Consider the following 18,268-nt stretch of genomic DNA (forward strand, 5'->3'; position numbering starts at 1 on the left):
AAGGGGCAACAGTGATCCCTAGCGTCCAGACAGGAAAAACACCAAAAACTTTTAGAAAGAGCATTACAGAAACAGGTTTTGTATCTACAACTCTGATAAGGAGGTACATTTCTAGATGACCTTTTATCCTATCACGTTGTTACCCAAAGTTCACACCCTCTAAGGACACACCCCTAGTAACGCATTAAGTAATCCTGACAATGGAAACAAAATATAACAACAATCATAAGAGATACAAAATTGTGGTTGAAATTGTCCACAAAAATACATAACTTTTTACAAGGTTGGACAATCCAAAAATGAACATCATAATCATAACCAGAAGTCATAAAAACCTTTGAAACAAAGCTATGATTTTGAATACCCATGAGAAAAAACATAAAAAAATAAAATCAACTAAAACCCTAACAATGGTCAGGTTTGTTGCATGACCAAAGTTCAGGAAAGTGAGAACAGGAGTGGACAAGACTCTTTAGAGGCAGTGAAACCTTACTTTGTTCATTATATTTTATTTGTACTTTTTGTTTCTTGTAGTTTTGGTATAATAAAAGACATTCTTCAAACAGGTTTGATTTTGTTGGAAGTTATAGGGTGGGCTCAGACCAATAAAATCAACAGAGAAGAGCAATGGCAACCTTAAAACACAAAGGAAAATAAGTGTTTTGGACTTTACAAACAGAGGATAAGTATGTGGAACTCTGGAGCCAGCAAAAATGCCTGCTTGATGTCTTGCCTTTGGTGTACCATGAAAGAATGGAGAAAGACTCAAATGTTGATTGGCTACCAAAGTGTGTTGATTTTGCAATACTTTGGGGTACAAAAGGAAATTTGAAACTGTGCTGAGAAGTCATGGGTTAGTCATGTAAACTGCTATTCTCTATAATTTCTAGTCATGTAAATTGGCATCTTCAAGGCAATGAGATCTATCAAATGTAGTCCAAGGTCAAAGTCATGTATTATCACAATGGCCTAATGATCCATTTTTGGATGCTTTTCTAAATTCAGTAACAGCATTTATTAATTCTAATTAAGCTTATGAAAGCCCCATTCCAGTGACCCTGATCTGGCACAGTTTTACTCAGTTTTCCATTTTCCCCCTATGTCCAAGTAAAGGTTCTCTCAGAGTATTCCAGCTTTCCTCCTACATCTCAAACATGTATGTGTTAAGTACATTATTCATTGTAAACTGGGCACATTGTACTCATGAGTGTACCCTGTGTTGAACTGGCACTCCTTTCAGAGCTGCTTAAAACCTTCTGCCCAATGATGTTGAGGTTGCTTGTAGCCCATGCAACCTTTGTTTTAAGTGGTTGAGAAAATCAATCAGTTAATGAAGCTCATTGATATTTTTCCATGTCCTCTTTATTCAAATTTTTGTCAGCCAATCGCAAGTAATGCAGTTAAAAAATTTCAAAATGGACAATATAAAAAAGCACAGAAAAAAATCACAACACCGGATACAAAATACAAGATAAATATAGTAAACATAAACCTCTGAATTAGAATAAGCTTATTCTAATTAGAATAAGATTGATGTTATTAACTGTGCTAGTGATATATAGTCAAAAAAGCTTCATTTCAGCTTACAATTTATTTCAGGCTTATCCTAATATTTAAGAATGAAATAACAAGCTTGCTCTAAAAGACACAACAAACCAGAATAAAATCCAAAATAGAACAAGAAAACCACAAACAAATAACATAATTTATAACACAAATACAAATAATTCTGACTACCAGGACAGAGAAAATAAACTGAGAAATAGTGAGAATGCCAGGGAAGGCTAAGTGTCTCCCTGAACAAATCTGTTTTAAGTTGCTTTTTAAAAAGAATTAATTAAATCATTACCACATCCATCCATCCATCCATCCATTTTCCAACCCGCTGAATCCGACCACAGGGTCACGGGGGTCTGCTGGAGCCAATCCCAGCCAACACAGGGCACAAGGCAGGAACCAATCCTGGGCAGGGTGCCAACCCACCGCAGGACACACACAAACACACCCACACACCAAGCATTACCACATTACCATTTTAAATTTTGGGCTATTTCATGGGCACTGTCATTTCATGTGTTTGTGCAGTGCCGCAGCCATATTGTTTATGGTCATTAAACTCACTGCCAATTATGTGACATATTCTCAGTATCCAAGTTTCTAAACAATCACAAATAAATTCTTGTGTGTTTATTCTTTGACATTCTTTTAGGGAGTGAGGACTTTTTGTTTGTTTATTTTGGCTTTGATTCTACTTTACGTTCTGGGCTTTTAAATTTGGTTTCATTTTTGTCTTGTTCTTTCATTTCCTGGTCTTTGTGTCAAACAGGTTTCTCTGCTTTTTCCTTCAGTGGCAGAACAATCACTTACTAACCACAACTTCCCCCTGCACTTAGTAAACTGGGCTTAGAAAAATCAGAAACAATTATTTTTCTGTGTTTGAATCTTATCCTATTCTGAAAAAGTGATGATAGGCTCACTCATTTGTGCTTCATGCTAGGATTATTCTAATAAGTCCTACGTCACTGAACATTAAGGACACCTGGCTACTTAATACATGGTCTGAAATATAGATGGCACACTATACCTGTAGGACACAGCCAAGGAGCTTGCGTTACAGTGTTTGATGGGAAAGAACCCTTAAGAGATAATAAATTGTGAATGAGGCTGCATATATGAAGGGGTGCTGTGAAGGCTTGGTGCCCCATCCAGGGCTTGTTCTTAACTTGCACATGATGCTGTCGAAATTAGCTCTAACCCAACTCCACTGCAACCATGAACTGAATGAAGTAATTTTGAAAATGTCACATTATGCTATGGTTGACAATGCAGTGACCTTACAATTAATAATGAATTAGGATATCATATTTCAATTCGTGCAGTTAGTGCTAGAGCAGCATGCTGGGACAGCAGTTAGCACTGTTGCCACACAAATCCAGCATCCTGGATTCAAATCATGTGTCTATGTTTTGGCCCTGGTGAGTCTTCTTATACAGTATTTCTCCCAGATGCCTGAAGGAGATTTGGAGCTTTGTAATACTGTGATACTGTAATTCTGAAGGCTCAAAATTATAAATGCAAAATTTAGACAATTGTAAAATGAAATTTCTTACAAAAAATACACTTCAGAAGAGGTCATCCACGAGAAGCTATGCATGTTTGGGCCAGTACTTGGATGGGAAGCCATCCAGAAAAAGCTTGGTTTCCTACTGAACAGGCCAGTATTGGGGTGCTTACGCTGTGGTTTGTGTGTGAATCTCAGTTCCTCAGTGCTGTGATGAGGACACTGTGCTGTAAGTATGGCGCTGTCCTTCAGATGAGACATAAAACTGAGGTCCTGACTCTCTCTGAGGTCATTAAAGATTCCCTGGGCATCCTTTGTAAAGAGCAGGTTGTATCCCGCTCATGCTATCTCATCATCCAGGTGGATGCTACAAATTAGTGGTGGTTAAAGTGGTTCCCTACTATGTAAAAGCACTTCCAATTGTGAAAAAAGTGCTAAATAAATGTAAAGAATCATTTTTATTATTATTACTAGCCATGTGCGCCCAACTACGTTGCGCGTGTTAAAGTTGTCTGTGAAGGGCTCCCTGTTTAAAAGCGGCTGCCAGTTGTGAACTGGGCCCTTCGTCGCACAGCATTATGATTTTTTTATAAGGGAAACAAAATTACAAAACAAAACCCTTGGACATTGATTCGATAGGAACGGCCTACTCGGAATCACTGTCCAAATAGTAATTATGTGGTGGTGTAGGAGCATTTCTCCTTCTCTCCGTTCACAGTCCGTCTCGTTTTCATGACGCTGTCATTTCCTCTCACAAACTCTTCTCAACCTTTCTCCAATCTCGCAGGTTGCTTTGTGGCAATCCAAAGAGTAAGGCAATATACACGGAGCAATGGTTATAAAAGGGGGACACATAGGTATCCAGGCTCTTTAAAGCATAAATAGGGATCACTTCACTGACATGTGAGCAAGCCATGGTACAACTGTGAGACGCGCAGCACTTGCCGGTAACAACGTAACAATAATAATTTCCGGAAAATGCTGTTACGTTGTCATTCATTTTACCCACTGCCTTTCTTTCATTCATATGTTACGTAGGCACGTACCTTTTATCTTCGGCAATCTCATTCTCTAACCAGGCCTCAGGAGCTAACCAGCGTAACACTGTCCACCAGCCCTTTCATTATTCCGGCACATTGTTGACATCTGTGAGTAACAACAACGTACTAAACTGGAAGGTGGTTTACGCATGCGTGGAATTCGCGGACAAACAAAGATCAAGATCCAAATGAAGATTATATATAAAGATTAGTTAATTTAAAGCACAACAATTTGTTTAGTTTGAATGTCTGTGTTTTGAGGTGTGACTGGAGTACTACAGTCTTCAGTAGTATAAGCCTGGAGGAGATTCTTAATGCAATGCCTATGTTTTAGCTGTCTCTCTACTGCCATCTAGTGCTGCTTCTTCTAATTCATTCGTGGACAAACAAAGATCAAGATCCAAATGAAGATTATATATAGAGATGGGTCATAAATAACAGAATTTTTAAAAATGTGACAGTGTTTAACAAAGTATTTAGCTACTCAAAAAGTCTACCCCACTGTGTTATAAACAGTGCACTATAAGGCACAGTACTGCTGGCTCCCAGAACAAAACGAATAAGATGTAAACTTGTTCCAAATGGGTGGCTTAATCTCTTCCTGCTAAGAATCTGAAAAATCCCTAATTTATATGGATTCTACATGCCTAAAGACTTGCGCCACTGTGTTCATGGACTTCAAGATGGACTGGCGTCCCTACCTTGAGCCTGATATCTCTGTCATAGACTTTGGATCCTCACATTGGATTAAATGGGCTTGTGAATATTATGTTATTTTATATTGGTCTTAAAAATTCACGTATTTATTCAATGTATCTTTGAACATTAAAATACTCTAAAAATAATAACAGCTTATTACAGGATTATTCAAGATTTTAAATAAATACCAAGATTAGCAGTTTCTAAAAAAAACACTACTGTTTCTTTTTTAAACTGCAGAAATATTCACTCTGAATTTTGCAATTTCTGGTGTCTGGGTTATGTTTTACAGACACAAAGTTGTATGATGAAATTTCAATAAATAATATATTATTACCAAGTTCACAATTTCTTCCCTCAAATGCTTCTGGACAGCGACACATGTAAGACTGGAATTCATCCACACATGTTCCACCATTTTGACAGGGGTTGGATAAACACTGATCTGGATCTGAGGGAAGGAATAATTAAAAAAAATTGAAATAGCTGGAAAAGGCACTAAAATGAAACAATCAGAATGAGAAATTAAAAATGGAAAACTTACCATTATATACTTTCCAGAATTCTTGCTGAAGGAATAAACACAAATAGCAAATCAAGTTTAATAAATAACATCATAATGGACAAGGTAAGGCAGTGAAAACAAGACAAAATTAATTTGTAGATATTAGCATAGTTATCTTATGTTGCAAATGTTGCAATGTTACAACTAATATTTTTTTTCAACAGGTGATAATTTTCATTAAGTACTAAGGTGCTCTGTCCACTTCATGGATCTGCCACCCATATAGGGGGAAGCGGATGTATAATTTAAACAGATTATTGTTTTCATGGGAATTGTTACATATGCATAATACAGCGAGTAATTAGCCATAGTAAAAAATAGTAAAACGTAATAAATTGAAAGAAAATTATGTTTCATGTTGCGTTAGAGGTATTCGTGGCGTTATATGTTTTCATTCTGTTTGACTTTAAAATTTACACACAAATAGTTTTTAAACTTACACTTTTACTATAAAACTTCAGTAAAAACAATTTTTTTAATTAACTTTTCAGCAATATCGCACTGAATTTTTATTCTGTGTTTGGACTTACATCGTAACAACATGACGTATAATTGCCCATGAGTGAAAATCGTTTCTTTCTCTCTAATAAATAAACTGATTTTTTTGAATGTTTGTCCCTGTGATTTGTTAATTGTCATAGCAAAAGTTATTGTAATGGGAAACTGTAAATGTTTTAACACGAATGGCATATTAAGATCTCCCTTGGTGTCTAATGTTATCTGTGGAAAATGTACCACATTACCTTTCTTGTCGACTGTTAAAATTTTACATGTCATTGCTGTGTAACTGATGGACAATTTTCATGTTAATTTGTTTGACTTCATTGTTTTTCTGTGCTAGGATTGCCCGTGTACTCATTTCATCTGTTGATAATCTTTTGGATGAAATTCTTCAATATGATTTGGACATAATAAGTCTTCTTTTATTGGGAACTTAAACTGAGGAAAACGTAAAAATTTATTAAGCTGAGAGCGCAGGAACTGTGTCTGACAAAAGCATTCACACGAATGAGAGATGAGAGGACCGTGGGCATGGTTGAAAAATGGTTGAGAGGAGGGCGGGACTTGAAAAAAATCTCTTGGCAATAGTCTCGTCTCAAGACATTTTATGATCCTAATTAATTTTACTCCAGATGATCTCTCATATTAAAAGAGTTTAGCTTCTGGCTCTCTGAAAATCTATTTAAATGTGCTGTGTATGTCTGGCTTACACAAAGACAGAAATAAAAACTGATTTGCTTGCTCCAGACCATTAGCTGGAACACAGGTATTAGATTTCCTGCTAAAACTAAATTAGGTTCAATAAGAGTAGAACATGTTGGTAGCGAAGACTTCAGAGTAGCATCTTTATATGGTCTGAACATTGTAAGGCAACTTTTTTGGTGCTCACAGGCTCCTGATATTTACTATAAAGCAGGAAATGAGTGTCCCAACACCCTTTTATTAAGTTCGTTTCTGCCTGTTAAGTGCCAGGGGTGCATGGGAAGGCAATATGGATTCCATACTGTGCAAAAGGAAATGCAGGCATCTTATAAGCAGTGATGGCTGACCAGATCTATCCTTTGAGAATAATGGACAATGTAGCCTGGAGGTCAGGGTACTTAAAAATCAAACAACAGCCTGAATGTTATTCCAACTTTGCCTTCTTACCTACTTTACTTGCCAACTGGCAGAGGCAAACAAATGGAAAGCTGGGAAGCATGGAGTAATTATAACCAGACAAAATAGGTTAGAAAACAGTGGTTAGGGATGTTGCAGGAACTCAGCACCAGTGAAGGCAAGCACATTGGAGCCTTATCTTTTATTATTTTTTTTGTGGGTTAATTTGAGTTTATTTCCACTGTTACTCTGTTTACAAGGGTGTCTCTCACCTTGTGGGTTTTATAGACAGGTCATGAATAGCTTTCCACAATATGCAAAGGAAAACACATAAAATGCAAAAACAAGTATACAAATACTGTACCGTTCTCTCATCATCCTCAAAGATTTCTCTTGCTTCTTCTTGGGAACATATCTCCTCTCTGCATTCACGCTCCAGTGATCCTGCTTTCAGTTCTTCAAATAAAGTGTTTGCTCGCTTCTGTCTAGGCAACATGCTGTTAGCCACATCCTTTGTTAGGAATACTAAACAGAAACAAAAATCACAAATAAAGGGAAAAAAGGCAGATGATCAGATGAGAGAATGTTGGATACAGTAATGGCAGTTAGTCAGCCACCAAGACACAACCTTTTGCTAAAGGTCACTGCCATTAATGAAGTCCTCACTTACTGTAATGTGACCAATCAAAAGAACAGTCTTTTAAATGAGGAAAAGGTCAAAGCCAGATAATTGATAAATCTTGCAAACGAAGCTTAAAACACTGACCGAACATTTTAGTCAGATTTAATATCCACAGATTTGTTTCACTGAAAGATTTGAGTTTTAAAATATTACAAAGAATTCACCTGCAACATCCACAAACTTGGACATGGAGGCTGGTGAGGCACTATTCTATATAATAGTTGGACAATGATGTCACATGATACAACCACTTGTTATCACATGGCAGCAACAGAGGGCCATAACTAACAACAGCATGGTCAACACCAATAATAACACACAAAATGGTAGCTTCTGTATCAGAAAACAATAATCAAAATGGTGTAGCATAAACACCAAAATGTTAAGAAAAATATAAAAAATAAATACAAACATGTTTTATGCACAGAACAAAATCCTTAAATCACAAAATGTATGATTTTTAGCAATTGGATGGACCACAAATTTTAAAATCATCCTATGCAAAAGGAATTGCTTTCTTAAGATGGTGTGTCATTTAATTTTTTTCTTTGCAAAATTTGCAGCTGGGTATTTTGGAAGAAAAATTAGATTTAGGGGTAATATAGTTAGGGATGCACAAACCAGGGTGTTTCTTTGTGCCGGTCCCAAGCCCGGATAAATGGGAAGGGTTACGTCAGGAAGGGCATCTGGTGTAAAATTTTGCCAAATCAATATGCGGACAAAGATGATCTGCTGTGGCAACCCCTAACGGGAGCAGCCGAAAGAAGAAGAAGATAGTTATTGAGCATAAAATGTTTTGGTATGCATTCTTAGAGGTGGTATAAAAAGGCTAATAAATGTCATAAACTTGAATTTGAATTCAGCACTGTTATGTAAATTCAGTTATCTATAAATATAGCTATCTGTCTTTATTTTTTAACCATTTGTTAACAACTTCTGCCCACAGCACTGCCCATTAGTAGACTGCTGTAACAGGAAGGCACCATCTTCAAGCATTTGCTGAAAAGAAAAATAAAGGATGAAATGAGCAAGTTTCCTCCTGCCTGGTTCCTGATTCAAAGAGGTCCTAGTTGAGGGCAAAATTTCCTTCATAAATATATTTCCAATTTAATTTCTTCCACAGTATTAACTGCAAAGAGATTGTTTTTTTGATCTCATCAAAAATCTTTTATTATTTAATCTTAGACTTCGCCATACACAGACAAAGGAAGAAAGTCAATTCATTATATTATTACATGTTTTAATTAATAATGAAAATGTGTTGAAGAAATATACATTAGTGTTGGATCAGTACTAAAATTTTGATGTTGGTATTAATACCAGCTTCCGGACCTCAGTACCAGTGTTGAAATGGTACTGAAGAAAATAACAATTAACTCCCCATAATTCCACAACACTACCAGGAGTTGCAAAGTCACAAGCCTACCCAGTGTGCAGTACAAATACACGTTGCACTTGTTGAGTCATATAATCGCGTGCTTCCCTATTTTGCTACAGGTTACAGTTTTGTTTCAAATTTTTCAGTGTGTCAAAATTTGCTATCCCCTGCAGAGTATGTAGCATGTCAAAGAAAAGAAGGGGAAAGTTATGGCTGTTTGTCTACCGCAGAGTCTGAAGTTTGTCAAAAGGGATCGATGCTGAAGCTGTGTTCACGCAGACCCAAATAAGAAAATCAGTACCATATTGAGACCCAAGAAGAGGATTATTATCATAATGACAGCAGAGTCATAAATAGACAAATAACAATCACCATATAATAAAAGAATAAACAACTTTGTTTCCTTTAAAGTATACTTCTCACATGACTATTATTAAAACAGAAAAGTGGGCAAAAAACCTACTGTTAAAATAATACTCCATCCATCCAAACCTGCTTATCTTGAGCAGGGTGGCAGGATAGCTGGTGTCTATCCCAGCAAGCACATGGCACAAAGCAGGAACAACCCCTAAATAGGGTGCCGGTCCATCACAGAACACTTAAATCACACTTAGGATCTCAAAGAATGAAATATTTGAGTGGAAAATCTTTACTGAGTAATACTGTGCAATTTGTTGAGAACAAAATGATGTAACCATGGTCAATGAAAACCAAACTCACCAACCCATTGAGAGCTGGATTCAACATCACACTGAAAATCAAAGTCAAAAATTGAAATCACAAGCTGATCCAACTTGCATGAATTTCATCTTGGCACCTCATAATGTGACTCAGTAGTGTGTGTCCTGGGTGATCTCCTCCCTGACCTGGATCAGGGCATCAGTGAGCACCAGTACAGTCTGTGGTGTTACTTGGCGGTGTCGGATGCACCAATACATAATGTCCCGGGAGCTCTCAGTTGGATTCAGGTCTGGGGAATGTGCGGGCCAGTCAATGGCATCAATGCCTTTGTCATCCAGGAACATCCTACACACTCTGATGCATGAGACTGGGCATTGTCCTTCACCATGGTCCACTGCACCAGTGTAAGTTCTGACAGTGGCTCTGAGGATTTCATCTCAGTACCTAAAAGTAGTCAGGGTACTATTGCTTAGCATGTGGAGGTCTTTTGAACCTCCAAGGATATGCCTCCCCAGACCATCACTGACCCACTGCCAAAATGGTCATGCTAGATGATGTTAATAATAATAATAATAATAATAATAATAATAATTCATTACATTTATATAGCGCTTTTCTCAATGTTGCAGGCTGCATAACATTCACCACCATGCCTTCAGACTCTTTCACGTCTGTCACATGCGCTCAGTGTGAACTTGCTCTCATCTGTGAAGAGAACAGAGTGCCAATGGCGGAGCAAATTGTGTATTCTATGGTGAATGCTAATTGAGCTGCACCATGATGGGCTGTGAGCACAGGTCTCACTACAGGATGCTGGGCCTTCATGGAGTGTTTCTAACAGTTTGGTCAGAAAACTGCACACCAGTAGCCAGCTGGAGGTCATTCTGTAGAGCTCTGGCAGTGCTCCACCTGTTCCTTCTTGCACAAAGTGCAGATACTGGTCCTGCTGCTGGGTTGATGCCCACCTACAGCCTTGTTCAGCTCTCCTGGTGTAATGGGCCATCTCTTGATATTTCGTATGGATGTGCCATCCTGGTGGGGCTAAACTACCTGTGCAACCTTAATCAACAGCAGGTTACACCTCATGCTATCAGTAGTGACAAGGACACCAGCAAAATGCAAAATTAAAGAAGAATCAATCTGGAAGGATAAGGAGAGAGAAATTGTTTGTGTCCATCACATGCAAAACCATGCCATTTTTGGGGGTTGTCTTGCTGTTGCCTCTCCAGTGTACCCGTTGTCACTTTCATTTGCCGCAAAGCAGGTGAAGTAAATTCACACTTTTGCTTCCTCGCTGGACAGATTGATATCCTTGAAACTTAATTGACTTGGTATTAGACTGTGATATTATGTGTTTCCTTTATATATATATATAAATAGATATATGATATATATATATATATATATATATATATATATATATATATATATATATATATATATATATATATATATATATATATATAAATATATATAAATATATATATATATATATATAAATATATACATATATATATATATATATATATATATGACATAATTTACTGTCAAATAATGCAAAGAGTACATGACACGTGGGATCACGACACACTGCATCCCCTCACGGGGATCACACGCCGTGGCACAACATAAAAGGGCTTCGCCTATGACGCTGACATCCGATGTTCAATCCCCGCAAGGGGATGCAGTGAGTGTGTACGCCTGATGAGCCCAACTAAAGGCGAAACACGTGTCACGTACTCTTTGCATTATTTGACAGTAAACTTTGTAACATTCTATGATCTGCTTCTCGCAACTGAGAGGGCGTGGTGGATGTTTGCCGACTTGCAGACCAACCACACAATACAATCAGATTGTGTTTCAGACTACGAATGCTATGAATATATATACAGTATATACGTATATGTTTACTATTTGCTTTATATACAGTATATTTTTAAGGTTTTGGGAGAGGTCAACTTTCTGGCGATTTCAAAAAAATTTAATTTAGGATATTAAACAAAATGTCCACTCTGTATTACCTGAAAGACCGAGCACCATAAAGATCTAGGGATGGCAACAACTCAGGGCTTTTTCTACTTTCCTTGTTTTGCTCATATCTAACTGATAGGAGATGTTCAGCCTCCTTAGGGCCATGTTACATTACTCGGCTTTTCTAGTGATTTTCAGTCATAGCCTTCATTTACATAATCTTTGCAAGTCAGAGGCAGTTGGTAGTTAAAGCAGTCACCTAATGTGACATGCCCAGCAACTCACTCCAACTAGTTTGTATCTTGAAACAGGTTTCATTTTGCCTTTAGTCACAGGGGTGGGCTCTTTGTGCATCAGAGCTGACAGCCAATGATTGCTTATCTGGAAGTACAATTCATATAATGCAGTTACGAGTAATAAGGTACACAGTGGCTTTGGACCTCACGAACTAAAAAGAAGCTCATCTGTCTGATGTCTCATGTTTAACGTACCACAACAGAATGGGAAAAAGAAAAAAAGGGGTAGAGATTGCGGCTGAACTTGCCATATCTGTTAACATGACACGGGCTTCATTAAGCAGCACGCTATGGCTGTCATAAAAAGGTGCTGGAAACTTGGCACACAATCGCTAAATGTGACATGGCCAGAGATTCCCTGTGATTGAAATTGTCATGATCCAACAATGAGATCAGCAATTTTTGCATCAGCATCAGCATCTTAATCAGCTTCGACTAGACTTGATGTTATTTTGGAAGAATTAAGTGGATAGGACTGGTGAACTTTGTTGGGTTGAATGGCCTATTCTCGTCTAGATAGTTCTAATGTTCTAATTGTTGTTGGCAAATCGGACATACCCCCAACTAAAAGTCAGGTAATGTGATATAGGTTTAGGTAGTTTCAATTTTCATTCCAAAGTAATTGACTCAGGAGGCCTAAAAATGCAATGCATACTGTATGTGGCTATTCATTGTGGTGATTACATTGTTTATTTTTACTTTTCTTTTTATTCTAATCACACAAATATATTTCTTCTGATCAGATATTGTATGCATGTTCTCGAATTTTTCAGACTCTCTTGTCAACTGTTAAATTTCCACAGTGTCTTTACTAAAAACAGACCACATGCTGAGATATTTTATGCATTCAAATATTTTTGTTTTCTATTTCTAGCTAAACAATTTGTGTTAAAAAAAAAAAATAAAAAAAATAAATAAAACATATGAAAGACAACCAGAAATCTTATGATTTGTGACCACAATCACAGTATAACATAACAAAACAAAAATAAGTTGGCATACTATTTAGAAGAAGCTATAGAAATCATAGCATTTTACAAAATTACTTGATAATTGTAGTCATTAGTTTAGAACTTATTACGTCTGTTATAAAATTTGCTTAGTGTTCTCAACTGAACATGTTACTTATGCACAAAATCAAATTACAGGGTACAATTTTATGAACAGATGGTAAAAGATCAAACAATAGGCAGATTGAATTTATTAAATGCTACTTACAAATCTATTTTAGTTGAACATAAGATGAATTATGGTAATAAAAATATCTTCTAAGAAAGGATCAAAATAGATTAAAAGTGTAATACTGTAAACACATTTACAAATACACTCAGTATGAAAAGGCACCAAATGCTCAGCAATCTATTAAACTACTTTCCTCTCTTTTTTTCTGAACAATGTATATTTCAGACAGACATTTAACAGCAATATGTAATACAAGTTTATTCTTACCTGTAGCTGATAAACAACAAAAAGGGAGAAAAGAGAGACAGAGAAGCCGTTGCAACAACATGGTGTACTGAAGTATTTTTTTGTAAATCCCAGCATAGGCTCTGACGTCCAAAGTTCACTCTGGCCACACTGCTTGGATAAGCTAGGACTATTTGTTACTCTGGGGTCCTGACATTATCAAGGCTAGCTATTTTGTGTCAACCCCCAAAGGGACAATAAGACATTTACTTGGGGACACAGAAGGTCTATTTTCAATACAAATTGTTTAAATGGATTTTTATCTAAAAGACTATTGTGTAGTGTAAGCTTGGTGAGTGTCTTAGAGGGACGGATTGGAGAAATCATGAGGGGGCAGAAAAGAGGATTTCGCTATCTCCAATACAATACGCCCATCCCACTCTCTGGTTTAAAGATAATTGTTTAAGCAATCAATGATGCCACTTTTAATCTACCCCTGACCCCACCCCTTCAAACTGATGACACAGAAAAGAGGAGTCAGACAGGAGGCTGGCATCATTTAACTGACAAACACTCCAGAAGTGCCCCTTCTCACATTTGTACAAATGAAGAATGGATCCTTCCTTTTTTATTTTAATGAAAAAACTCTTACATTTTGCCAACTGGAAAATGTAGTTTTTCCTATTTGGATCCCCAATTTTTTTCATGTCTCTTTTGCTTTTTTCACAGTAGGCATCTATACACATAAAAATCCTTATCTTATTTATTATTCCATATCTTCTCCATCATCATCACAATACAAGATTTGCTGTCTGTTTTTCTACTTTTGTTATTTCATTATTTATTCTGCTCTCATTTTCATCTATTATGCCTCATCAGACGGTTGTGTTCCTCATAACAGCATTTTTTGCTTTATAAAAAGTCTTCAAAACCACTTTTGTAATAAACAAGTGCACATTTTCCATGACTCTGTAGCTCAGTTATATAAGAGATAAGGAGTGCTGATGTTCATTTCTCTTTCAGAGGGGACATGGGGTTTTGTTTACCTTGGCATGAAGCATCTGTTAGTTGAAACGCGGGACAATGGCTTATAAACTTTGTTGATTTCTAATGTAATCCTGACATTACAAATTCACAAATTAACACTGAATTTATTAGTGTTTTGCTGTGGAACGTCTGGGATGCCTGCGGTGGGTTGGCACCCTGCCCAGGATTGTTTCCTGCCTTGTGCCCTGTGTTGGCTGGGATTGGCTCCAGCAGACCCCCGTGACCCTGTGTTCGGATTCAGCAGGTTAGAAAATGGATGGATGGAGGTCTGGGATGCATGCCCTCTAAAGTATTATCCCCTTTCTGTGCAACAAGGTTCTTTTTAGTGATGTCCCACCCCATGCCACTTGCCGGCTACTGTGCATGACCATTGCTCTGCCCTGTTCCTGTGGACACCTGCACACTGTCTCCCGGGCCTAATGTCTCGCCACCAGTTAGTCCTAAGGATGCTACTGTGCCCCACTTCTTCCTGCTACTTAATTACTTCTCTGTGGTTAGGTATCACTTGGCCCATGGCGGTAGTACACCCTTCCCCTTGGGCCTACTCAAAATTGATCAAATGACCCTACAGCTCTTAGGGGATGTCTCCTGCAAAACCTTCTTATCTGAAAGCTAGAGCAATAACCTAGCCAGAGGAGAAGGTGGTCTCAATTTATATATTCATTAACATATTATACATCATATCAAAGCAGACGCAAATAGGTGCAACAAATGACATTATATGACCTGAGTTCCAGTAGCACGTAAATGTTAGTAGGCAATAGGCAGTTTCAGTCTTTGTCCTCTGAGGCTGCCAGCCCTTGCGGTAAAACAGTTACATCTTGCTTACAGCTGTCTGCCTACCCTCTTCCAATGGTCTGTGTCACACGCCCTTGCCGACCCTTTGTAGCTCTCTCTCAACTCCCTTCACTTTGTGCCTGTATCAATTCACTCCCAGCTTTAGTTTTCTTGCAGTTTTTTACGTTCACTTCTTCTGTAGCTGTTCAGCACCAGCAGCAACAAGACAAGGGTCCCAGCATGTGAACCTTTGGAGATAAGCTGTGGTTGAGAGACCAGCTCATGGCTAGTCCATGCCCTTTGTTTAACCATATCTTAAAACGTCTTAGCCTTTAACAACTATTTGATGTATTTTCAAGCATAATACAAACATAGCAATAACTGCATAAAAATGCATCACTAGTCTAACAGAAAAGTATACCATTATCACCACAATTATTTTTAATGTTTAAACAGTGTGAAATTTTCAGACTCGACACACTCAAAAAGGTGTGGGGAAGCCACCCGTGTATTATCCCTGGCTGCAATGGGTTTTGAAAATAAGACTGATGTGTTTTCAGTGAAGTCCAAATAAGAACTGATGACTGGTTGTAAAAATGGCGGCATTAAATACCAAGACCGGATGTTATATACGGGAACCGGAAGTGACCTTCTTCTGATGTCATAACTGGAAGTGACATTCTTTCAGTTTCTGGAAACGGAAGTGATGTTCTTTCAGGCGCCGGAACCAGAAGTGACGTCTTCAGGGATGGGTCAGATAGGGTTTCCCACGTATGGTCTGCAGAGACAACAGAATAAGGTTTAGCACACCCTGCCACCCCCTAGCCTGGCGTGGAATTACCCTCACTTGGTCCATACAACTTTCTCCTACTCGCATGTGTGTGACAACAGATATTTACTTAGATGTGGCATGGTGCCATTGTGCCTGGGGTGGGTTATCCATGAAGATTAACAAAGGGGGGCAGTTCCTCAACACTCTTTTGAAATAAATTTTGCTTTATAGAAAGGGCTATGGTGTGCATTCCTGGAGTTCACTAATGGCACCTCACTGTTGGCCTTTGGCATGCACTGTCTGCCATACACAAATTACACAGTATGAAGGATTCACAGGAGTCCATTAACATAATTCATTCATTTTCCAATACTTTCTCTTGTTTGGTAGTGTGATTCTGTCTCTTATTTGAAGGATGCACTGGCTCTTTTCCCTCAGCCCACTGCCATCTCAGAAATGCCTTTGCCTTTGTTAGCCAAGCACATCTTTAAAACAATATTCCTATCCTATCTGACTGGCATATTGGGTGACAATAACATGCCTCCATTTATTTTTGTCCAGAATGGTCTTAATTTGGTGCATGCCCAAAACAGGCAGAAGGTGGCATGGCTTTACCTAATTTTCAGCTTTATTACTGGGCAGCAAACATACAAGCCATAAAAACCTGGATACAAATAAATGAACATACACAGGCTTGGTCCGCAATGGAAGTAAAATCCTGTAGTACTTCTTTATACTCCCTGCTCTGCGCTCCAATAAATGCAAGTTATCACAAATATACTAATAACCCAATTGTGCTTTACTCACTCAGAATATGGAACCAACTTAGAAAGCATTTTAAGATGGAAAATCATTTATCTGTGGCACCTCTGCAAGAGAACCACCTCTTTCAACCCTCGCAAACATATCCAGTTTTTAATACCTGGAAAAGTTTTGGGATTAAAATGCTCAGAGATCTTTATATAGACAACATATTTGCATCTTTTGAACAATTACGTTCAAAATTCAACCTCCCAGCTACACATTTCTTTCACTATCTTCAAATTAGAAATTTTGTTAAACAGAAATTGCCCAATTTCCCCCACCTCACACCCTCCATAATGCTGGAAAAAATACTGCTCAATTTCGAGGAATTAAACACCATTTCCACATTATATAAAATCCTATTAGAGTCCCTACCTTTCAAAGATCCAAGAGGACATTGGGAAGAAGATCTCTTAATCAATATATCAGAAAAGGAGTGGAAGGTAGCAAAGCAGAGAATTCACTCGAGCTCCATATGCGCAAAGCATAGAATTATTCAACTAAAAATTATATATCGAGCTCATCTGTCTCGCTTAAAACTGTCCAAAATGTTTCCAGGGCAAGATCCAACCTGCTGAACGCTGGGCCTGCACCAAATTAACATCATTTTGGACCAAAATTTTTTTTTTTTTTAATATTTTTATTTTACTAATTTTCATTGTAATCATTCCATACAAATAGATCAATTTATAACCCAACAAAATTGAAGACAAATCAAACCCCACCCCTGAGAAGAAGAGCTTAGTCGAAGGAGAATTGCTTAGGGCTTTTTAATAAGACAACAAAATACAAAAGAAAGGGAGAAATAAATATATATGTAAATAAGAGATGGAGAAGGGGATTAAATGCGGTAATAGTTATTTCTCTTATTCTAAAATAATATTGATTAAATCCTGCCAGGTTTTGAAAAAAATTTGTACAGATCCTCTAACTGAGAATTTGATTTTTTCCAATTTCAAATAATATAAAACATCGGTTTCCCACTGACATATCAGAGGAGAATTAGGATTCTTCCAATTTAACAGAATAAGTCTGCGTGCCAAAAGTGTAGTGAATGCAATCACCGTTTGCTTGTCCTTCTCCAATTCAAGTCCATCTGGAAGAACACCGAACACAGCTGTTAATGGGTTAGGAGGGATTGTGATACCAAGGCTGTCTGAAAGGCACTTAAAAATTTTGGTCCAAAATGATGTTAGTTGGGTGCAGGCCCAGAACATGTGACCCAGTGAGGCAGGAGCTTGGTTGCAGCGTTCGCAGGTTGGATCCTGCCCTGGAAACATTTTGGACAGTTTTAAGCGAGACAGATATTGATTAAGAGATCTTCTTCCCAATGTCCTCTTGGATCTTTGAAAGGTAGGGACTCTAATAAGATTTTATATAATGTGGAAATGGTGTTTAATTCCTCGAAATTGAGCAGTATTTTTTCCAGCATTGTGGAAGGTGCGAGATGGGGGAAATCGGGTAATTTCTGTTTAACAAAATTTTTAAT

At 37.7% G+C, this 18,268-nt stretch overlaps 1 protein-coding gene across 1 annotated transcript in view; it reads right to left on the reverse strand.

Annotated features, from left to right (window-relative positions):
- The window catches only part of LOC127527447 (coagulation factor VII-like), a 36,661-nt gene extending 22,843 nt beyond the window's left edge, over positions 1-13,818 (reverse strand). The window contains exons 1-4 of the mRNA XM_051926223.1: positions 13,422-13,818; positions 7,329-7,489; positions 5,345-5,369; positions 5,138-5,251 (exon numbers count right to left, since the gene is read on the reverse strand). Of these exons, the coding sequence (XP_051782183.1) occupies positions 5,138-5,251; positions 5,345-5,369; positions 7,329-7,489; positions 13,422-13,482 (361 nt within the window). The 5' untranslated portion in view covers positions 13,483-13,818. The remainder of the gene's footprint in view (positions 1-5,137; positions 5,252-5,344; positions 5,370-7,328; positions 7,490-13,421) is intronic.
- Between the last annotated feature and the right edge of the window lie 4,450 nt (positions 13,819-18,268).

The sequence above is a fragment of the Erpetoichthys calabaricus genome, chromosome 4, assembly GCF_900747795.2.
Source record: "Erpetoichthys calabaricus chromosome 4, fErpCal1.3, whole genome shotgun sequence".
NCBI classification, from domain to species: domain Eukaryota; kingdom Metazoa; phylum Chordata; class Cladistia; order Polypteriformes; family Polypteridae; genus Erpetoichthys; species Erpetoichthys calabaricus.